At 37.5% G+C, this 24760-nt stretch overlaps 1 protein-coding gene across 1 annotated transcript; it reads left to right on the forward strand.

The window, feature by feature from the left end:
- Window positions 1-13380: 13380 nt before the first annotated feature.
- LOC114052593 (taste receptor type 2 member 7-like) lies at window positions 13381-14313 on the forward strand. Its single transcript, XM_027875267.1, has one exon. It carries the CDS (start codon window positions 13381-13383, stop codon window positions 14311-14313), a length of 933 nt encoding a protein of 310 aa, XP_027731068.1.
- The last annotated feature ends 10447 nt before the right edge of the window (window positions 14314-24760 follow it).

A 24760-nucleotide genomic window follows, 5' to 3' on the forward strand; every position in this document is an offset into this window, starting at 1 on the left:
GAGAGAGAGAGAGAGAGAGAGAGAGAGAGAGAGAGAGAGAGGTGTCATCTAATAATGAAAAAGGGACATGAAGAAATTTAAACTGTATCACAACTTCAAGAATCAGGAAAAGCAAAGGTGGAAGAACTTGATTGAAAGACCAAAACCTAAACTCCCTGATACATCTATAAGTGAATCAATATCTTTTGTGGGATGGAGTTGCAGAGTGGGATGTAGCATACCTGGGGAGAGGGGTCATGGGATATAGAGTAGAATGGGTAATGCATCCCAACCAAATTCCTGTGGGAATAGTTGAATGATACTTATTACTAAAATTGCAATTTTGGGGTGGAGTAGATGGGACGTCTGTGGGAGAAATGTAAAAAGCAGAGAGGAGGGATTTGAGGTCTCATCAAGGAATATGCTGGAGTCACTTCTTACCATCTTGGGAGAGCTAATTTTTAAATTTTCAATAGGAGCCTTTACACTTTGGAAATTGGCAAACTTTGCAAATCAGGGTTTGACTTATTGTTTTCTTTATTGTCTAGACTTAAAGTAATGGAGAAAGGTTAATGCAAATTAAACTTTAAAATGTGTTGTGTTCATATATACATGTATGTATGTATGCAAGTGTGTGTGTGTATCCTGGAAAGCTGATTGTTAAACATTTATCAGAACATCACTGGACTCATGCTACAGGGAGTAGTTACTGAATAAAGTCCTACTGAAGGTCTCTCAGATGAAGGAAGAGGTGTGAACCTCTGATCAGAGATTGAAAACTCATGAATGGTTGAGTCTGGAATGAAGGGAGTTGGCACATTGGCAAGTCACTTGCTCTGAGAGAGTACTGTGCCTAGAGAGGCAAGTGGAACCAAGAATTGTCATGTAAGAGGGGCCAGAGAGCCAGGGATGAGATGGAAGGGAAACTGATCAGGATGTGAACAAAGGGAAAGATTAGTCCATACCATATGAGACATGGAACATTTTCTCCCACATAACACTGCTTTTGTCCAAAATTACTTCCCTCTCAAATTACTATTTCTAAGAGTGAAGCAAAGCAGAAAAAACAATGATGGAGCAAAACCCATAAAGACATTGAAAAATTGACTGGAGTGACAACAAACCTTATACCTGATATTTTTAACACAATGAGAGATGCAAAAATAATAAAGAAATTAAGGCATAGCCCACAAATCAGTAAATTCAAAATAGATTGAAAGAGAAGGTAAATAAGGGAAAGAATAAAGTTAAGAAATGCTTCTTAGAAAAAGGTGCAGTAGAACGGAACTAATAAAAACAAGAAGACGAACAGGAAGGGAAATTTTTAATTAACCTACCAGCTGCAGAGGTACTTGTGATGCTAAAGGTAAGAGAAATGTGAGCTAAGTGTATAGCAGTGGGAATGAAGAAGACAGAGCAGGGAAATTGGAGAACAAGGTCACATATTTTCTGTCTCTGTGACTTCCTTCTCTTCTTTCTTTCTCACCTTTCTCAGTACCAGTAGCCTAGTTCAGGTCCTTATCAACATCCCCTTGGGATATGGTAATAGCTTCCTAACTGGTCTCCCTGTTTCCAGTCTCTTTCCCTCTGCAGTACTCTTTTAATTTATTTGCCAAGGTAACATTTCTAAGATCTGTTCTGGTCTGACATGATTATGTCGCTCAACCTCTAAAACCATCTGTGGCTCCCTGTTTCCATGTGTATGTGTGCATGTGCTTGTGTGTAAGACTACCATTCCTTACCTTCAAAACTTGGTGGCTCCCTACTGTCAATCATCAAAATATCAAGCACTTAGCTTAACATTTAAGAGATGCCACAATTGTCTTTGACTTACTTTTTTTGGGCTAACTTCACATTACTCCCTTTCACAGAATCTATGTACCAGCCAGCCTAGACTTGTAGCTGATTCCCAGGTCTGACATCCTATCTCCTTTTTCAAATTTTTTTATTTATTTCATTTTGGTTTTTAACATTCACTTCTATAATATTTTGAGTCCTAAATTTTCTTTCCCTCCCTCTATTTCCCGCTCCCCAAGACGGCATACAATCTGATATAGGCTATACATGTATAATAATATTAAATGTATTTCCACAGGTTGTAAAGAATTAGGTCCAAACGGAAAGAAACCATGAGAAAGAAGAAACAAAAAAAAGAGAGAGAAAGAGAGAGAAAATAGTATGCTTCAACCAGCATTCAGACTTCATAGTTCTTCACACACAGATAAGGTATTTAGATACAAATTTACCCAGGCAGAAAGAATAAAGCACCAGAAGGCAAATCATTCCATATTTGTATCTAAGCAAATGTTCTTTCCACCTTTTCCAGATTACCATGTAGAAGTACATACGAATGCCAAAGACAGATAGTACCAGGGTCAAACAGAGGGATTAACAGGGTTGATGAGAAGGAATTAGTGTGATTCTGATGAAGATCCTCAAACAGGGCTGAGCCTTTCTTGGTCCAACATAGAAACCACCATAAATAGAAAGGGAAAAGTTATTTCATTGTAAGTTTCAGAGATAGATAGATAGATAGATAGATAGATAGATAGATAGATAGATAGATAGATAGAAAGAATTCTTTACCAACATGGTAAGTGTCATTGAGAAAATCCTGTTGGTTTTGATAACTGGTGAGCTTCTAATGGGAATCTTGGGATGGCTTCTTGGTAGTGGTGAACTTCATTGACTTAGTGAAGCATAAGAAATTGTCAATGTGGGATTTCATCCTGGTCAGTTTGGCCATTTCCAGAATATTTCTGTTGTGCCTAACAACAAGGATGATCTCTCAACATTTATCATTTTCACATGACTTAGAGAGAGGTAAATTGACCACAATTAAAGTCTTTTGGATATTGGCCCACTTCTCAAACATTTGGTTTGCTTTTTGCCTCAGCATCTTCTACTTCCTCAAGATTGCCAACTTCTCCTATTCCATCTTCCTCTGGATGAAGTGGAGAATCAACAAGGTTGTCTTTATTTTGCAAGGGAGTCATTTACTCATCATCTTGTGTACTCTATTGTTGAATAAATTTAATGCTGTCTATAACAATCAGATAATTATTGGAATCAAGAGAAATGTATCCCAGGAAGCCTTGGGGATTAAAAGCTTATCATTTCTCTTCCTGATTTCCTTTAATCTAGTGAGTCTTCTGCCTTTTACTCTACATCTGGTCTCTTTCTCCCTTCTCATTCTATCCTTTTGGTTTTTTTTGTTCATTTGTTTTTAGGCAATTGGGGTTAAGTGACTTGCCCAGGGACACACAGTTAGTAAGTGTCAAGTGTTTGGTCTGTGGCCCTCCTGACTTCAGGGCCAGTGCTCTATCCACTGTGCCACCTAGCTGCCCCTCATTCTATCCTTTTGGAGGCACACTCAGAAGATGTGGCTCAATGCCACAGGATCTAGAGACCCCAGCATGGAGGCCCATATTCAAGCCATGAAAGTCATATCCTCTATCTTCATCCTTTTTTTCCTGTACTGTATGGGCATCTTCATTAGCCAATTAAGTATTTCAATGCCAGAAAAAAATGTGTCTTTACTGTCTAGTGCCATTATGGCATGTCCACAGCCCTTGGACCACTCATTGATTGGGATTTTAACAAACAGCAAGCTGAGACAAGCCATCCTGAGGATGTTCAGGAAGGTGAAGGGATACTTGAGATGAAGCTAATGAAATGCATCCTTGGTCCTGTAGATGCACTTCAGGATGAGCTTATATTTCCTCAAGAAGAAAGAATTCAGCATGGAGTTTTTCAAGGATATTCTCCAGGCTCACTGCCTCACTACACTTGTAAAACCACTGAACACACAGACTCAATTAATAAATTGTTGAATTTGGAATGCCAGTAAACCGTGTTGATATCATGGTCCTTCTGTGATTTTCAAAAGGTGTAACACTTTACACCACCCTAATCCTGGGGACCTTCTCTCATCTTGTAATCCAGGTAACAGCCTACACTTGCTGGACTCTCTCTCTGACATACATCAACACCAGAAACTCACTGAGGAAATACTGGCCCTGAGCTACACTGGCTACCAGCCAGGAATTCAAGATGGAAACTTGCACAGGAGCATCCAGATATTGGGATCTCTTGAGGGTTTCATTTCCAACTTTATGATAGTTGGATCAAGCAATACTTAACAAAATAGGCTTCTGGATGCACCTCTAAATGTGTTGTGGAGAAGGAAAAAGACCTAAAATATAAAGCTGAGGGAGAATTGAAAATTCTAGGGAATTCTGCCCTTAATAAAGATCAGCCTAACTGTACTTCTTCAATTTGGCTTTAAAAAACTGCGCTTTGTTGCTTGTTATTTCACTCATATAAATACAATTTAATTGACATACTAATTGAGTGAATTCTTACTAAGTTCAAACTGAGTTGGGAAATATATTGATAATTTGGGGTCACCTAAGCAACATGATGGCGGAGTAGATGTTTTCTCTATATCTATGACCTAACAAATATTTCCAAAACAGAAATTATGTACAAAAGATAAAGAATCTTTAGCAATTTCTATGAACTAGAACATCCAGAATTCGAAAGAATGTTGAAAACAAAAGTGAAAATCCATGAATTGATGTTCACTGACTCTGAGCTCACTCAGCATCCCTACCCCACCTCCCATGCTATGAGCCCAAAACTTCAATAGCAGACTTAAGGACAAGACACAGGTTTAAATCAAAACCATCCCTGCACTTCAATCCCCTCTCCCTGTTTCTAGTGCTGTGAAGAACCTTGCTCCAAGCTATAGAAGTTTTCTTGGGCCTCAATAGTTAGATCAAGCATAGGCCTTCAAAAGCAAAAGCCTGCTCCAAGCTGAAACCCAGAAGCATTAGAGCTGCAAATCTCTGAACTGCAAACACCAGGGGAAATGGAGTCTGATCTGCAGGTACCAGGTTAGAGAACTAAGGAAGAAGGAGTGTGGCAGGTCACTAGGACAGGACATTGTGCATGTTAGGGGTGATTTGTAGAACTCCACCAAGTCTGATGGAAAGAGCACAGCAGCCAACTGGGGCTAGTTCTGACCACTCAAAGACCTTGAAAATAAAGAGATAAGTCAATAGGGAAAATAGTAACAAGAGGAAACATGGTTTCCAGGTCTAGGAAACAAGTTCATATATCTATGAATAAATACTGCAAAATAAAAGAAAATATTCTAATACTTGATGTAAGACAACTCAGCTATTCCTGAGAGTTTAAAAGACAAATAAGAATTATGAGAGCAGAATGCATATCCTGTAGAGCAAAAATGGTAAATAATATAGAAAATCTTGAATCTGCAATGACAAGCATTGAAACAAGCAAAAGAAGGAACAATAGATTGGGAATGCCAATATATAGAAGTGAAGGACAGCTTAGAAAAAAAAAAGAATAAAAAAATTAAAATAAAAAATGATCACTGCGCAAGCAAACATATTGAACTCAAAAACAGGTTGCCGAGAGATAATCTAAGGATCATAGGCCTCACATAAAAATCTAATAGGACAAAAAACCTTAACACCATAAGGAAGGGAATAATAGAAAAGAACTGTTTAGAACTTTAAGGCAGAGAAAACAAAATTCCAATTAAAAGAATTCACAGATTGCCTGAAGAAAAAAAATCCTAATGCTGCAAACTGCAAGACTCGTGGTATCTAAGTTTAAAAATTCAATTCAGAAACAGGTTCTGCAAGGCATCAGCAGAAAGACCTTCATATATGAAGGAAAAGACATTCAAATAACAAAAAACTATTCTGCACTCACTAGAAAATGAGAAGGGATGGGAGCAATATGTTCTAAAGTTCAGTGGAGCTCAGGATGCAGCCCAGGCTGAACTAGTCTGCAAATCTGAGCTAAACCATACAGAACAAAAATGGATGTTCAATAACAAGGAAATGGTTAAAAGAGTTTTGGAAAGAAAACTAGAACTGAAGAAGTTATTTGCCTCTTGAATGCCCCAAACAGCAGAAATGCAAGAGGAATGGATAAATGCAGACAGCAACAGCAGCAGAGTGACTACAGAGAGAGCAGTGAGAGATTTCTTTCTAAATGTCCATAAGGAGACAGCAGTGAGGGAAGAAATCTTATAAAGGTAACAATGAGGAAAATGATAGGGGGCATTAAGGACAAAACCTGGAGATGTGCTGCCTACAGGTGAAGGCTTCTTTTGTGGGAATACATTACAACATGAAAAAGTGCACAAAGAGGGCAGGGGAGACAGGGGATAGAATCATGTGCTGGAGTCAAATCAAGGGCTAGCAGTGAAGGAAAGGAGACATCTGTGTTCTCAGGAAGAGAAAAGCCTACAGGTGGATGGTGGGCAAGAGGAGGAAGATGGAAAGATTGAAAATTATGGGGGTGGAAGCCTTACTTTGGAGATGGGAGGAGGTTCCACTGATGAATGACTCTATGGGTAAAGGGAGATGAGGACCTTGCACTGGATGAGGACTTGGGCATTTGGTACTTGAAGTCTACTTCTCCAGGAAAGGGGAGAATTAGAACCACTTGGGACAACTGTGACCTGGAGGAGTGGGAGAGCATGGACACAGGGAGATTTCCAGGCAAATGTAGAAAAGAAGTCAACAAGAGAGGGTATAGATCAGTGGTGAGCTGCATAATCAGAGATGTGGTGGGGGAAGGGTCCTAGCATGGGGCAGTGTCCTCTCTGCAACCTGCAATAATGGACAGTGTTCTAGAAGTGAGGTACAATGGAAAAAGGGAATCCATGGGGAATCCCAAAAAAGCAGCAGGAGAAAGCACCTGGAGGTGAGATCCTAGAATGGATACCTTGGAAGCTTTAATTGCATGAAGAATGCAGAGAAAAGAGAGAGTCCAGATAATTATGGGGGACATGAAAGAGATGATGGATAATGAAGAGAGTGGGAGTAATCCTTTTTGAAAAGGGCACAAAATATGAAATTTAAAAACTAAGAAACAGATTAGCTGAAAGTGAGAAGAGGAGGGGGAAAATCCAATGAGAAGAAAGGATCAGAGGTGAGGGGAAGAGAACCAGTGGGAACCAAGGCCACCTTTAAAAACATTAAAGTAAAGGAACTCAAGGAACCTAATACTATGTCTGCAGCAGAAGTTACTTGATATTGAAAAGCTGCTGCCCAGATAACATTAATACATCCAAAATAAGAAGGAAAGTGGTAAAATGGGGAAAAATCTATGTATAAGATTTTTCTGATCAGTGTTTAGTATCCAAGACATATAAACAATTAATAAATAAATATAACTAATAGCTGTTCTCCAATAAATAGCTGGTCAAAATTATAAGTAAACAATTTTCAAATTAACTGGCAAATATTCACAATCACATGAAAAAATGCTCCAAAATACTAATAGTAAGAGAAATTCGAATCATTTGCAAATGCAAATTCTGCAACATGCTCTAGTTTCAGGTCATAGTTAATATTCACTTGGTCTTCTCTCTCTCTCTCTCTCTCTATCTATCTATCTGTGTGTGTGTATGTGTGTGTGTGTGTGTGTGTGTGTGTGTGTGTGTGTGTGTGTGTATTCCCTCATGCTCATGTGGGTTTCTCATAATGGGATGCTTTGTGTCAATGATATGGGTCAAGGATTCTATTCCTCCTCCAGTATTCTATACTCACATGTTGTCATTCCATCATCCAATCTTTCTACCTATTTACATTTAAAGAAAGTAATACTCTCATTTCATGGTCATTTGCAGCTGATGGAACATCTGTACAACTGGATCCAAGTCATGACAAGTTTTAAAGGCCTTACTTAAGGATATGAACTTTAATTCATTGGCAGTGAGGAAGGTATTTGAGCTAAAAAGTAATGTGAAGACTAGATGAAAAAGATGACTTCAGAAATGCAGATACCTGGGTGGATTATACGCAGATAAAATGCAAGGGAGGGATCCCAGTTAAAGAGCAAATGTAATATGAAAAACAATCAGCATGAACAACTTTATCTAGAATTGTAATAGTAGGAAGGGAATTAACTGTTGAGAAGGAGAAGAATTTGCAGAATTCCCTCCTTTGTACTTCCACAATCCTCTCATCTTTTCCTTCTTTTCATTCTTAGTGCCGACACAAATATCTGCCACCTTCATGATGAAAATCAAGGAATCACTTTGTGAAGAGGGAAGAGAAGAACTCCAGGTCTAGCCTCAGCAGCCTACATCTCACAAGGCTATTATGACAAAAGTGATTTCTAGAAGTTCAGAAAGTATTTAAATGTAAATTATTGTTTTCTTGCCTTGATTAGTTTGTGGTACATAGAACTCAGCAACAAGAAGGCATGTGATGAATAATTGCTGTCTGAATGATTCGCTGGCTATAGGACTTTGTTTTTTGTAATTTGTTTAGTGTGGAAACTTTGTTCATGAGTTATGGGGGAGGTGAGAAAAGAAAAATGCTTCTTTTGAACGTGAACCACCAAGATCATCTGCTGATTCTATCACAATTCACTGATAATATTCACATCTACAAATGACTTGCTAGAAAGACACAGACAATGATTGTTTTATAGACAACTGGCTTGGGAGGCAATTTCAGTTATAGTGAGATGATGATGACATGAATAATAGGGGTGAAGTTCCATTCCCTCAGCAAGAAGAACCATAAGTATATATGAGTACCTGAAAATGGGTTCAACAGGGAGGTTTACTTTTCACACTAGCTACCTAGGCTAAACTACTAGGCAGAAGTGGTCAGGAGGCATCTTGCAAGCACTTTGGATAGACAGTTGTTACGTTTTCCATGTGAGCATTTCTACTGCAGAGATCTGCAAATACCACATACAGAGGAATGCTTTTTGTTTTACTTTATTGATTGTCTAGACAAGAAAGTGATGGAGAAAATATTCATAAAGTAGACTTAACTTACAAGGGTGCTATGGGCATCTACTACCACCCACCCCTTCTTGTAAATTTCCCAGCACGATGCTTCCAGCTGGATTTGGAGTCAATAGAAACTTGAGTTCCATTTCCATCTTGACTCTGTATGACCATAGACTCATGGCTTTTTACCTCTTGGAGACTCAATATCTACATATACAAAATGGAGACAATCATAACTCCTATCTCACAGGGTTGCTATGAGACTCAAGTTAGAAAATAGATGAAAAGTTCTTTCTAAGCCTTCAATAATTACTATCTTTTTATGTTCTTTCTACGGCATTCAAAGAGAAATGATCCTGGACCAATGATTCTGCTATTACTCATTTGTCACAAATGTTCTATGGAGTTTTGCAGAGGTGAATAAAATGACTGCTTTTGTAATTGAGTAAAAGTATGGTGATATTAACTTGTCTTCTGGAGGTTCATTAAAAACTTCTTTATGATGGAGCCAAAAGAGACAGCTTGATGTCAATGACATGGACTGCATTCCCCTCCCCACCAAAATTTTGAGCTCTTCCATTATATTTTTATGTTGTACAAGGTTTTTCATTTTATATAGTATGGTGATTATGAGTATGTGGATATTGGGGGTGAAGGTCCATTCCCCCAGCAAGGAGAACCATAGAGTTTTATTGCAAGTGAGTCCAAGCACCACCTGGACAGAAGACCCTCCACTAAAAGCATGATTCCATCTCCAACTGAAGGCCTAGAGTGGAATCTCTGGTATGACCAAGAAGATATCACAGAAGAAAAAAAAATTCCATTGCTCATATTCTGGAGTATTTGTAACGGTGATGTCTACTTTAAAAATAGTTCCTATATTTTTATGAATGGATTTAAAACAAAAGTTGGTAGATACACCACTTTCTTCAAATTATTTCAATCCTCTAATCCCACCTCCAAAAGAATTATGCACCAGATGTGGAGTACTTACAGACACATCTACAAAACTCAGAATCCTTGAGAATATAAAACTTCTATAAATTAATATTGAAGAAATATCTAATGTAGAGCACTCCATCAGTGCCTCTTACCCTCAAGACTCCATGTATCATCAGCAGAAGCAAAATCAAACCCAGACCCAATACTTAAGAAACTTTAAATCCCATGAAGGACACAGAGAATAAAGATGGCATAAATTAAATTATAGCTCTCAAGTTAAAAAGTAAAACTCAAAATAGAATGGAAAAGAAATTAGAGAAAACAAAGTAAAAAAAATTCTCAGAAAAAAAGATACAGAAAAATAAAATAAATAACAACCAGAAGATGGATGAGAGAAAGGAAAGGAAGATTTCATATTAGCCACTTAGCTGAAGGTTAAAGAGGAAAAGGGAATCTGAAATACATAACTAAATTAAGAAAACAAAGAACAATTAATGATTTAATTACAATCTAAGAACTAGGGAAAGGACATGAAGAAGGAATGGGAAAGGGAATATAAGCCAGGGGAAATAAATTAGCATCAAAATAATTTAAGGAAAACTAATCTTATCTCAAGAATGAAGTATTGACAAAAAAGATGTCTTTTTTTAAATAAATACTAAAGAAACACATAGAAATCCAATATTCAGGACTTAAATATTGATGTACTAAACATTAACACAAAATGAAAGAGAATTACACAATGGATAAGAAAATAAATCCCCAAAATCTGTTGTTTACATGAAAAACATCAGAAAAGTTAAAGAAATACAGAATGAAAATAAAAAGCTATTTCACTCTTCTTCAACGTATTCATTCCTATCCTTCTCTGAGGTTAATGCCCTTTTTTATTGTAAATTGGAATTTTGCCCTTAGGATGGCTTCCTCTTATTCCTTCCAACCCCCCTTTTATTTTGTTATTATTTCTAATTTATTTTAAGTACTTTTAAGTAAATAAACCTGAACATTCTAAAACTCCTTTCTCTTTTGTATTAATCTAACTAAAACTTTAATTTGATTGCTACTTTTACAGTAATAAAAGATTATATGCTTTCTTTTTAAAATATGGAATTATGAAATCTTGATCAAGCAACTAAAAAGCTTAGGGGTACAAGTGGCTTTTTTCATCAGTGCTGCTGAGAGAAGGCAAAGAATTTGGTAGTGGTGGTTGCCTTCCTTCTCAAAGAGGACCCAAATAATATCACAATGTTGGGGTTAATGTGTAGTGTCTCCAACTATGGCTGAATTTGAACCCAGAAGGTGCTACTACAAGTTGGGCCTGTGTAGTCCACATCAACATTTGTAATGAAGATGTCTGTAAATGTCTGCATCTCATGTTCTTTTGAAGTGATGCAATTGACCTTTATTCATAGAGTACCATGCCTTCTTTGATGCAGGCCTCCATGTTGAATGGTCCAGTGCCAATGTCTCTCATGTCTCCCAATTGATTCCAAAGTTCTTCAGAGAAATCTAGACAGTGTCTATATAATGTTTCTTCTGACCTTTGTATGAGCACTTGCCTTTTGTGAGTTCTCCATGACATGAACTTTTAGGCAAACATATGTTTAGCATTTGAACATCACAATCAGCCCATTGGAGTTGTGCTCTCTACAGTAGAGTTTGAATGCTTGTCAGGTAAGTGCATGAAAGGACCTCACTGTCTGGTACCTTAACTTGCCAGGTGATCTTCAGAATCTTCTCAAGACAATTCAGGTGGAAGTGTTTCAATTTCATGGCAAAGTTCTAGTAGAATGTACAGGTTTCATAGGCATACAACCATGAGTTCAGCACTATGTGTTCAGCTTGACAGGCAACCTATTACCTCTTCTCTCTCACACTTTACTTTGGAGCCTTCCAAACACTGAGCTAGCTCTGCAGTGCATGCAACAAACCTTATAAATCTATGTGTATAACCTAGGAAAGTATGCTGTCAAGGTAAGTGAATTTATCCACAACATTCAAAGTCTCTCCATTTGCTGTAAGTGATGGTTTCAAAAATGGATCGTGTGGTTGTGGCTAATGGAGAACTTCTGTTTTGTTGGAATTCATTGTCAGGGCAAAATTGGCACACGTGTCTGAGAATCGATCCATACTCTATTACATTTCAGCCTCAGAAGCTGCTTTGAGTGCGCAATTATCTGCAAACAGAAAGTCATCTACCAATTCTCCTTCCACTTTTAGTTTTGGCTTGTAACCTTTTCCAGTTAAATCATTTACAAACTGTGCAGTAGCTGACCTTGATGCCATTTTCATCCTAGTTGAAGGTGTCTGACAACATCACTAAAAACATCATGCTAAAAAGCTTGGAAGGAAGCACACAGCCATTATGCTGACCTCATTGTTGTGTGCCTGTGAAACTGGGATGGCTTACCGGTGACAGGCCAGAAAATTGAACCATTCCCTTTTAAATTGTTTTTGGAAGATTCTGAAAAATCACCTAGCATGGTAAGGTATGGGACAATGTAGACCTTTCTTGAGGTGAGCTGAAAAGCATTCAAACCCAACTGTGGGTTTAGGAAGTGAAAAGTTCATTGAGGGAAAGTTGCCTAATACTACAGTTAAAAGAAATCAGTTGGTTCTTAAGGAGGTGATTACTTCTTCTAATTAAATGTCCATAAACTTACATCTAGGTCAAAAATATAGTTCTGACTCTTGATTTTATGATGGCTGGACATGTAATCTCACCTTGCAAACCCCATTCTTTTATCTATAAACAGAGGGAAAAATAGTCCTTGAATTCACACCTCCAAACTTACTGCAAAAAAAAATACTCTGGAAAACTTAAGACAATAGATACATGTAAACTATTATCAACTTCTCTCTAGAAGTTTATTTTCCACAGAAGTCAACAAAAAGATGGTAGTTGATAAAAAAAAACCTGCTTTTCCTGCCTGATTCTAAGACTATGTCTTTATAGTGGAATTAGCATGGTATACAGCTTTGTCTGAGTTACAATGAAAATTGAAAAAAAAAAAGGTGTTTTTTTTTTTTAGTGTGAACTACATAGATTAGTGGTCCATTATATTGCAACTCATTTATAATTTTCAAACCTAAATGTGACTTACAAGAAATACCCAGCATGAGTTTGATTTTATAAATAATTGGTGACAACATCAATATTTAATATGATGGGAAATGATGGAGGTGAATCAAAATCTCTACATTTAGGGCTTTGTTACATTCCCCATGTTATACATAATTGGGTGAGGTTCATCATACACAGCTCAGGTGTTTGGATACAAAATAGGCTGAGACACAAAGGAAAATATTGAAAGATGACCTTTCCCTATTTGCATCTTAACATAGGACTCCAATCCTTTCCATGTTCACCTCTCAAGAAGAAATAGAAATGCCATAGATAGAGTGTGTCTTGGCAGCAGAGTTTTAACTGAGTGGTTGGCAAGGCACAGAGGATATCTTAATGAAGATATTTCAATAGAGGACTAGACATTTTCTTGCCTAAGGCAGAAACTTTATTAAAGACAGAGAAGAACATTACTGCATGACCAAATATAAAAAGCACATATCATTCCATAATCATTTTGCCTGGAAATTAATCCAACAGCAGTAGCATCAAACATATTATAAATATTGATAACTTCCTAAGCGATCTTCTTTCTGCCATCATGCTAAGTAATGGGAAGAAAATTTTTATGGCTCTGACAATTTATGATTTTCTATTGGGCATTCTGGTAAATGGATTCATAGTTCTGGTGAACTGCATTGACTGTGTCAAGAACAAGAAAGTGCCACCAAGTGATCTCATCATGGTCAGCTTAGCCATCTCCAGAATTGGACTCTCGTGTGCAATAACATGGAGAAATTATTTAATTTTTACTTCTCTTGATGTACCCAGTCAAGTAAGAATAAATGACTTCTTCTTGATACTGACTCACAGTTCAAATACTTGGTTTGTCACTATCCTCAGCATCTTCTACTTCTTGAAGATCACCAACTTCTCTAATCCCTTCTTCCTCTGGATGAAAAGGAGAATTGACAGGATGGTCATCATGCTTCTTGTGGGGACCTTGATTTTCTCTTTTTCTGTTGGCTTTGCAATGGTGGAGAGAATGTATTATTACTATGGCAGAATCTTTAATAGAGGAAAGGAGAACAATGTGTCCCAGGAGGTCCAAGTGAGTAAAAGTATGTTCCTCATGTTCCAGGTTCTACTTGACCTCATGAGTCTTCTTCCTTTTATTCTGTCTATAATCTCCTTCTCCTTATTCATTCTCTCCTTGTGGAGGCATACTCGACAGATGCAACTCAATGCCACAGGTTCCAGAGACCCTAGCACAGAAGCCCATGTTCGAGCCATGAAAGCTGTGTCTTCCTTCCTCATCCTCTTTTTATTGTACTATCTGGGTTTATATGTCTACTACTTCACAGAGGAAAAGAGTAAGCTGGCTTCCATGTTCATTATGTCAATCATGTCACTCTATCCCTTTGGCCACTCAGTGATCCTGATTCTGTGGAACAGCAAGCTGAGAAAGGCTGCCCTGAGGGTGTCATGGCTGATGAGGGGCTGCCAGAGAGGAAATCATCTTCAAGTCCTTTGAGTACCTCTGAGGACAATTCAGAATTTTCTAGGTGGAAAGAATTCAACATGGAGTCCCTGAAGAATTTTACAAAGGTCTTCCATTTTTTGTAGTAGCAAGACCACTGTACTATGATTCAAAACATAGACTTGGAGTCAGGAAGACTTTAGTTCAATACTCAACTTTTACTTACCTGTGTGACCATGGGCAGCTCCCTTAAGCTCTGCAACCCTTAGAATCCTCATGTGAGGAATAGTGACTTTGTGATGATGATGATGATGATGATGATGATGGTGGTGGTGATGATGATGATAATTCCAGCCTAAACCTCAGACATTGTTTTCTAACTCTAACTCTGCTTTGGGCCCTAAGCTGCTAATGAGTGAAGGAATGAGCATCAGGACTAGCTCAAATCAGGTCCAGTAAGCCCAGCCCAGCCCAGCCTAGCCACCATCATGACATACTTCTGTTTGTGTTGTCCTTTCCCCTGACCCTCTCTCTGTCTCTTGGTGGAGAACAGCAATCCAATAAACATTATCACTCTACCATTCCTGGAAAAGACATATCAATCAATTATCCTATGATGCCAGTCTCCATCCCTCTAGCTCCCTTCACAAAAACATTCTTCTTAGTGACAGTCCCCTACATACATTCTCTCCCCAATATAATGTAGGATCCTTGAGTGTAAGGATTGTCTGAATTGCAATATTTCAATATCTGACACTTGACATAGTTCATAAAACATATTATTATTTCTACTTTTTTATTAATTTATTTTGATTTATCAATAATCACTTCCATATGCTTTTGAGTTTAAAATTTTTCTCCCTCTTTCTCCCCACCACCCTCCCCAAGACAATGCACAATGTGATATAGGCTATACATTTACATTTATTTTAAATGTATTTTCACATTAGTGATGTTGTAAGTAAAAATTAAAACCAAGAGAAGGAACCATCAGAAAGAAGAAACAAAACTCAACAGAAGAGAAGAAAAAAAATAACAATTCAACTTCCATAGTTCTTTCTTTGGATGTGGATAGCATTTTCCACCACAAGGCTTCTGGAGATGTCTTAGATCCTTGTATTGCCAGAAGGGTTAAGTGTATCAATATTAGTCATCACACAACGTGGCTGTTATTGTGTACAATGTTCTCTTGGTTCTGCTCACTTCACTCAGCATCAGAGCATACAAGTATTTCCAGGTTTTTCTGAAGTCAGCCTGTTCATCATTTCTTATAGCACAATAGTATTCCATTACATTCATATACCACAACTTGTTCAGCCATTCCCCAATTGATGGCCATCCTCTCAATTTCCAATTCTTTGCCACCACAAAAAGAGCCGCTATGAATATTTTTGCACATGTGGGTCCTTTTCCCATTTGTATGATTTCTTTGGGATATAGCCCTAGAAGTGTTATTGCTGGGTCAAAGGGTCTGCACATTTTTATAGCCCTTTGGGAATAGTTCCAAACAGGTCTCCAAAATGTTTGGATCACTTCACAACTCCACCAACAATGCATTTGTGTTGCAATTTCCCACATCTTCTCCAACATTTATCATTTTCCTGTTTTGTCATCTTGGCCAATCTGATAGGTGTGATGTGGTACCTCAGAGCTGTTTTAATTTGCATTTCTCTAATCAATAGTGATTTAGAACATTTTTTCATATGACTATAGATGGCTTTAATTTCTTCATCTGAGACCTGTCTGTTCATATCCTTTGACCATTTATCAATTGGGGAATGGTTTGTATTCTTATAAATTTGACTTAATTCTCTATATATTTTAGAAATGAGGCCCTTATCAGAGAGACTGGTTGTAAAAATCCTTTCCCAATTTTCGACCTTCCTTCTAATCTTAGTTGCATTGGCTTTGTTTGTGCAAAAACTTTTCAATTTAATGTAATCAAAATTATCCATTTTGTTTTTCATAATGTTCTCTATCTCCTGTTTGGTCATGAATTCCTCTGTTCTCCATAAATCTGATAGGTAAACTATACCTTGCTCTCCCAGTTTGCTTATAGTATCAGCCTTTATATCTAAATCATGAACCCATTTTGACTTTATTTTGGCATATGGTGTGAGATTTTGGTCTATGCCTAGTTTCTGCCATACTCTTTTCCAGTTTTCCCAGCAGTTTTTTTTTAAAGAGTGAGTTCTTATCCCAGAAGCTGGGATCTTTGGGTTTATCAAATAATAGATTACTATAGTAATTGACTACTGTATTGCATATTTAACCTATTCCACTGACTCATCACTCTATTTCTTAGCCACTACGAAGAAGTTTTGATGATTGTTGCTTTATAATACAATTTAAGATCTGGAATGGCTAGGCCACCTTCCCCTGAATTTCTTTTCATTAGTTCCCTTGATATTCTGGACATTTTGTTCTTCCAAATGAATCTTGTTATTATTTTTTCTAACTCTATAAAATAATTTTTGATAGTTTGATTGATATGGCACTGAATAAGTAAATTAGCTTAGGGAGAATTGTCATTTGTGTTATATTAGCTTGGCCTACCCATGAGCAACTGATGTTTCTCCAATTATTTAGATCTGACTTTATTTGTGTGAAAAGTGTTTTGTAATTGTGTTCATAGAGTTCCTGGGTTGGTTTTGGGAGGTAGACTCCTAAATATTTTATAATGTCTAAAGTAATTTTAAATGGAATTTCTCTTTCTATCTCTTGCTGTTGGACTTTGTTGGTAATATATAGAAATGCCAATGATTTTTGTGGGTTTATTTTATAGTCTGCAACTTTGCTAAAGTTGTTTATTATTTCAAGCAGTTTTTTACTTGATTCTCTAGGATTCTCTAAGTATAACATCATGTCATCTGCAAAGAGTGATAGTTTTGTTTCTTCTTTGCCTATTCTAATACCTTAGATTTCTTTTTCTTCTCTTATTGTTAAAGCTAATGTTTCCAGTATGATATTGAATAACAATGGTGATAATGGACATCGTTGTTTCACCCCCAATCTTATTGGAAATTCTTATAGCTTGTCCCCATTACATATTATGCTTGCTGAAGGTTTTAGATAGATGCTATTTATTATTTTAAGAAAGACTCCATTTATACCTATACTCTCTAGTGTTTTTAATAGGAATGGGTGTTGTATTTTGTCAAAAGCTTTTTCTGCATCTATTGAGATGATCATGTGGTTTCTGTTAGTTTTGGTGTTGATATGGTCAATTATGCTGATAGTTTTCCTAATATTGAACCAGCCCTGCATCCCTGGTATAAATCCTACCTGGTCATAGTGTATTATTCTTGTGATAAGTTGCTGTAATCTATTTTCTAATATTTTATTTAAAATTGTTGCGTCTACATTCATTAGAGAAATTGGTCTATAATTTTCTTTCTCTGTTTTGACTCTTCTAGGTTTAGGTATCAGCACCATATTTGTATCATAAAAAGAATTTGGTAAGACTCTTTCTTCACCTATTTTCCCAAATAGTCTATATGGTATTGGAATTAATTGTTCTTTAAGTGATTGATAGAATTCACATGTAAATCCATCTGGCCCTGTAGATTTTTTCCTAGGGAGTTCATCAATGGCTTTTTCATTTTTTTTTCTGTGATGGGGTTATTTAAGTATTTTACTTCCTCTTCTGTTAATCTGGGCAATTTATATTTTTCTAAATATGTATCCATTTCGTTAAGATTGTCAAATTAGTTGGCATATAGTTGGGCAAAATAATTCCTAATTATTGTTTTAATTTCCTCTTCTTTGGTGGTAACTTCACCCTTTTCATTCTTGATACTAGCAATTTGTTTTTTTTCTTTCTTTTTTTTAAAATAAATTAACCAAAGTTTTATCCATTTTATTGGTTTTTTCATAAGAGCAGCTCTTAGTTTTATTTATTAGTTCAATAGCTTTCTTAATTTCGATTTTGTTAATTTTTCCTTTGGTTTTCAATATTTCTAATATGGTGTTTAATTGAGGATTTTTAATTTGTTCTTTTTCTAGATTTTTTTAGTTGTATGCCCAATTCTTTATCTCCTCTTTTTCTATTTTATTTATGTAAGCATTTAGAGATATAAAACTTCCCCTAAGAGCTGCTTTTGCTGCCTCCCATAAGTTTTGGTATGTTGTCTCATTATTTTCATTCTCTTGAATGAAATTATTGATTGTTTCTATGATTTGTTGTTTGATCCAATCATTTTTTAGGATTAGATTATTTAGTTTTCAATTATTTTTTAGTCTATCTTTCCATGGCCCTTTATTACACATAATTTTTATTGCATCATGATCTGAAAAGGAGATATTTAATATTTCTGCCTTTCTGCATTGGATTGTGAGGTTTTTATGCCCTAGTACATGGTCAATTTTTTGTGTATGTGCCATGTACCACCGAGAAAAAAGTATATTCCTTTCTATCCCCATTCAGTTTTCTCCAGAGGTCTATCTTACCTAACTTTTCTAATGTTCTATTCACCTCCTTAACTTCTTTTTTTCTTTATTTTATGATTAGATTTATCTAGTTCAGAGAAGGGGAGGTTGAGGTCCCCCACTAGTATAGTTTTGCTGTCTATTTCTTCCTGTAACTCCCTGAACTTCTCCTCTAAGAATCTGGATGCTATAGTATTTGTTGCATATATGTTTAGTAATGATATTACTTCATTGTCTCTGGTGCCTTTTAGCAGGATGTAGTTTCCTTCCTTATCTCTTTTGATAAGATCTATTTTTGGTTTTACTTTGTCTGAGATCAGGATTGTTACCCCTTTTTTTACTTCAGCTGAAGCATAATATATTCTGCTCTAGCCTTTTACCTTTACCCTGTATGTGTCACTCTTTTTCAAATGTGTTTCCTGTAAACAACATATTGTAAGATTATGGTTTTTAATCCATTCTGCTATATGTTTCCATTTTATGGGAGAGTTCATCCCATTCACATTTACAGTCATGATTATTAACTGTGTCTTTTTCTCCATCCATTTTTCCCCCTGTTTATGCTTTTCTTTCTTCTTTCTCCTTCCCCTCCCCACTAGTGTTTTGCTTTTGACCACCAACTCTTTCAGTCCCACCTCCCTTCTATTATCCCTTTCCCTTTTCTTCCCCTTTACCCTTATTGCTTCTTCCCTCCCTTCTATCCCCCCTCCCTTTTCTTTCCCCTTTTGCCTCCTACTGCCTATAGTGCAAGTTAGATTTCTGTACCTAACTGATTATGATATTCCCTTCTTGAGCCAAATCTGATGAGAGTAAGGTTCAAACCATGCTCATCCCCCTCCCTTCTTTCCCTCTGCTCTAATAGGTTTTTGTGTCTTTTCCTGTAATGTAATTTACCCTTGTCTGCTTCCTCCTTTCTCAGTACATTTTCTTAGATCGGACTAATCCATTTACTTGGATCCATTTTACCCACTTGATTAGACTTTTTTTTATCATTACATCAAAGTCAACCTATATCCACCCCCTTTATGTATACTTCTTTAACATGGTATAATAATAATACAGTTCTCAAGAGTTGCAAGTGTCATCTTCCCTTGTAGGGATGTAAACATTTTGCCCTTATTAACAACATATTGTATCATTCTGTCCCATTTACCTTTTTATGTCTCTCTTGAATCTTGTACTTGAAGATCAAATTTTTTGTTAAACTCTGGTCTTTTTATCAGGAATGTCTGGAAGTCCCCTATTTCATTGAATATCCACCTCCTCCCCTGAAAAATCACACTCATTTTCACTGGGTAGTTGATCCTTGGCTGCAATCCAAGCTCCTTTGCTTTATGGAATATCATGCTCCATGTCCTACGGTCTTTTAATGTAGAATCTGCAAGGTCCTGTGTAATCCTGACTGTGGTTCCATGATATTTAAATGGTTTCTTTCTGGCTGCTTGCAGTATTTTCTCTTTGATCTGGTAATTTTGGAATTTGGCTACTATATTCCTTGGCATTTTCAATTTGGAATCTCTTTCAGGAGGTGAATGGTGGATTCTTTCTATGGCTATTTTATCCTCTGGTTCCAGAACCTCAGGGCGTTTTCTTTGATGATTTCCTGAAAGATGCTGTTCAGGCTCTTTTTTTCATCATGGTTTTCAGGTAGACCAATAATTTTTAAATTTTCTCTCCTGGATCTATTTTCCAGGTCACTTGTTTTGCCAATGAAGTATTTTATGTTTTCATCTATTTTTTAATTTTTTTTTCTGTTTGGCTGATTCTCACTGTCTCATAGAGTCATTAGCTTCCACTTGCCTAATTCTAATTTTTAACAAATTGCTTTCTTCTATTAGATTTTGTACCTCCTATTTCATTTGGCCCATTTAACTTTTTAAGGAGTTCTTCTTTGTGAGTTTTTGTGTCTCCTTTTCCATTTGGCCAATTCTACTTTTTAAGGAATTGTTTTCTTTAGTGTACTTTTTTTCCCATTTGGCCAATTGTTTTGGGTTTTTTTTTTTGTTTTGTTTTGTTTTTTTAGAATTTGTTTTCTACAGTTAATTGTTGTTCTTTCTTTTCCAAGCTATTGATTCTGTCTTCTCATTTCTTTTCCCAATTTTTCTTCTATCTCTCTTTTTTGACTTTTAAAATCCTTCTTGAGCTCTTCCAAGAAGGTTTTTTGGGCTTGACACAAGTTCATATTCCCTTTTGAGGTTTTAGATGTGGGTAAATTGACAATGTTGTCCTCTTCTGAATTTCTAGCTAGATCTTCCCTGTCTCCATAATAAGAATCTATGGTCATTGTATGTTTCTTTTTGTTCATGGTGTTTGCTTATTTCCTGACTTTAAAAAAAAATTGAACTCTCCCACCGGGGAACAGGGAGCACTGACTCAACCTTCTTGTTCTGGAAACATGGGACCTGGTCACTGGCTTTGTGTGCTTGTGCCTCTGGTGCTGGCAGTTGGAGTCTGTAGGGTTCTTGGAACTTACCTGGTGTTGGGCTGGAATCAGCAATACTGGAGCTCTAGGGGTAGGGGTGGGGAGTCTGGCCCCTGGAGGATGACTACTCACCTGGGCCTTACACAGGGATGTTTTGCTGTTGGAGAATGTCTCTCAGACTGATACTTTACCTCTTGGAGTTGTGTTTTTCATAGTTTTGCTAATGCACCAGGAAACTTGACTGCCAGAAAATGCCGTGACACATGGTGGTTTTCTGAACTCATGTCTACCAGTTCCCCTGCTTGTACTGAGGCACTTGGGAGTCCTGGTGTTGGTTCTTGCCTGCTCCACCACTCTGAGGTTCAGGCTATCCCCCTGGTATCCTGAGGTGGGGATCTCTGCTGGCTTGCTGGGATGCCTCCTGTTCTGTACTGTTCCTCCTCCCCCAGAGTGAGAGGGGCCTTTCCTATTAATCCTCCAAGCTTCCTGGGCTAAAAAGACTGCTGCACCCTGTCTTTCTACTAGTTCAGCTGTTCCAGGGTTTTTCCTGGATGATATTTTCTGGGCTTTCAGAGGTCAATAAGGGAGGGTGAGAGTGACTTACTTCTTAGTCCACCATCTTGGTTCCCAGAAGGGGAACTCACCCAATGTATTTTTCAAGGACTTAATTCCTTTTTTTTTTTTTTGGTGAGGCAATTGGGGTTAAGTGACTCGCCCAAGGTCACACAGCTGGTATGTGTCAAGTGTTTCATCTGAAGCCGGATTTGAACTCAGGTCCTCCTGACTTTAGGGCCAGTACTCTATCCACTGCACCACCCAGCTGCCCCTAAAGGACTTATTTTCTGCAGTCAATTTCATCCTTGCTTGTCCCAGCTATTGACTCTCTCTGGCATATCTCTCATTTCCTTTTCCAATTTTTCTTCTACCTCTCTTATTTGACTTTTAAAATCCTTCTTGAGCTCTTCTAAGAAGGCTTTTTGGCCTTCAGACCAGTTCATATTTCCCTTTAAGGTTTCAGATGTGGGTATATTGACAATGCTCTCTTCTTTTGAATTAGTGTTTTGATCTTTCCTGTCCCAGTAGTAAGAATCTATGGTCTTTGTTTTCTATGTTGCTTCTTACTCAAGGTGTTTGCCTTTTCCCTGGCTTTTTTGATTTCTGCTTCTGGGGCACAGGGGTACTGTCCCACACTTCTTGTGCTGGGAATTAAGGACCTGGTTATTATCTTTGTGTGCTGGGGCTTCCAATTCTGGCAGCTGGAGGCTATAGAAGATGTAGGTTGTCTGGTGCTAAGTTGGAGCTGGTGGTGGTGGCTGGTGTGTGCCAAGGCCAGGTGGGGTTTTTCTGCATTTCCCCAAGGTTACACTGAACCTCCCAGAGTGGGGTACAGGGGTGGGGGTGGGCTGGTCACTGGAGGTTGCCTCCTTACCCAGGGCTTTGCATGGGTAGGCTCAGCTACTTGTGGATGTCCATGTAAGTGGTGGTTCTCTGTGCTGGTGTATACTGATTCCCCTGGCTATGCCGAGGCACCCAGGGGTCGTGGTATTGACACTTCCCCACTCCATGTCCCTGGGGCTCAAGATCTCCTGCTGGATTGTTTAGGAGGGGCTCACTGCTGGCTTACCAGGATGCCTCCCGTTCTGTACTGGTCACCTTCAGCCACAGCAAGAGAAACTTTTCCTATTAATTCCCCCTAACCCTACAAGCTAAAAAAAAAAGTTTTAGGATTTTTCCTGAGGTGGTATTTTCTGGATTTTTCAAGGTCAATAAGGGAGAGTGACTTACTGCTTATACTGCTGTCTTGGCTCCCCAAAAGGAGGTATTTTTAAAAGCAAAATTGAAGAAACAAATATAGAAATCCAACACTCAGGACTTTAAATGTTAATGTACTAAAAATCACCACGAAATGAAAGAGGATTGCACAATGGATAAGCAAATAAGACCCAAAAATCTCTTGTTTACAAGAAACATAGGTGAAGAGTTAGACATAAGGAACGAAAATGAGAAGTTTTTTTTTTTTGCTTTAATATATTCATTCCTATCTTTCCCTGAAGTTTAATTCCCTTTTTATTGTAGATAGGAATTTTTCCCTTGGAATATTTAGCACTTACTCCTCCTCCTCCTTTTATTTTGCTATTATTTCTAATTTATCTTAAGTGCTTTTAAGTAAATAAATATGAACATTCTAAAATTCCTTTCTCTTTTGTATTAATCTAACTAAAACTGTTATTTGATTGCTACTATTGCAGTAATAAAAGATTATATGCTTTCTTTCTTTTTAAAATACAGATTTATGGAATCTTTGTCAAGGAACTAAAAAGATTAGGGGAACAAGTGGCTTTTTTCATCAGTGTTGCTGATATAATGGAAAGAATTTGATGTTAGTAGTGGTGGTTGTCTTCATTCTCAAAGAGGACCCAAAAGATATCATTATGTTGGGGTCAATGTGTACTGTGTCCAGCTGTGGCTGAATTTGAGCTCACAAGGCTCCAGCACAGGTTGGACCGAAATAGTCCTCATGAACACTGGAATGAAGATGTCTCTAAATGTGTGCGTTTCACATTCCTTTTGAAGTACTGTGATTCTGCTTTGATCATAGAGCACGGCACCTTCTTTCATGCAGACACTTCATGCCTGATGGTCCTGTGCCAGTGTCTCTCACATCTCCCAAATGATTACAGTCTTCTTCAGAGAGACTTTGAGAGTGTCCATGTAATGCTTCTGACCTTTGTATGAGTGCTTGTCTTGTGGGAGTTCTCTGTGAAATGATCTTTTTAGCAAACATATGGCTGACATTTAAACAATATGGCCAGCCCATTGGAGTTGTGCTTTCTGCAGTACGGTTTGAATGCCTGGCAGTTCAGCTCCAGAATGTACTTCATTATCTGCTACCTTCCCTTGCCAGGTGATCTCCAGAACCTTCCTAAGACAATTCAAAAGGAAATGTTTCAATTTCCTGGCAAGGTTCTAGTAGACTGTCCAGGTTTCACAGGCATACAACAATGAGCTCTGTAGACCTTCAGTTTGGTAGTCGGCCTCGTTTGTCTAGCACTTTCATTTGGAAACTCCCAAACACTGAGCTAGTTCTGGCAGTGCTTACATCAGCCTCATCTTCTATGTGTACATCCTTGGAAAGTATGCTGCCAAGGTAAGTGAACTTATCCACAAAATTCAAAATATCTCCAATTGCTATGACAGATAGTTCCACATATGGATAATGTGCTGCTGGCTAGGGGAGAACCTCTGTTTTCTTGGTGTTAATTGTCAGGGCAAAATTAACACAAGTGTCAGAGAATCAATCCACACTCTATTGCATTTGAACATCAGAGTCTCCACTGAGTGCACAATTATCAGTAAACAAAAAGTCATGCACCAATTCTCTCACCACTTTAGTCTTGGCTTGTAGCCTTTTCCAGTTAAATAATTTACCATCAGTGCATCAACAGACCTTGATGCCATTTTCATTCTTGTTGAAAGTGTGTGACAATATCACTGAAAACATCATGCTAAAAAGCTCGGGAGCAGGCTGGCAGGCATTGTGCTGATCTCAGTGTTGTATACCTCTGAAACTTGGACATTTTACCAGTGCCATGCCAGAAATTTGAACAATTTCCATTTAAATTGTCTTGGGAGGATTTTGAAAAATTACCT

This window comes from Vombatus ursinus, unplaced genomic scaffold (assembly GCF_900497805.2).
Source record: "Vombatus ursinus unplaced genomic scaffold, bare-nosed wombat genome assembly UNPS02014808.1, whole genome shotgun sequence".
Lineage (NCBI taxonomy): Eukaryota > Metazoa > Chordata > Mammalia > Diprotodontia > Vombatidae > Vombatus > Vombatus ursinus.

Coding starts and splice junctions, on each gene's coding strand:
- LOC114052593 (XM_027875267.1), top strand. CDS start 13,381: ATGCTAAGTAATGGGAAGAAAATTTTTATGGCTCTGACAATTTATGAT.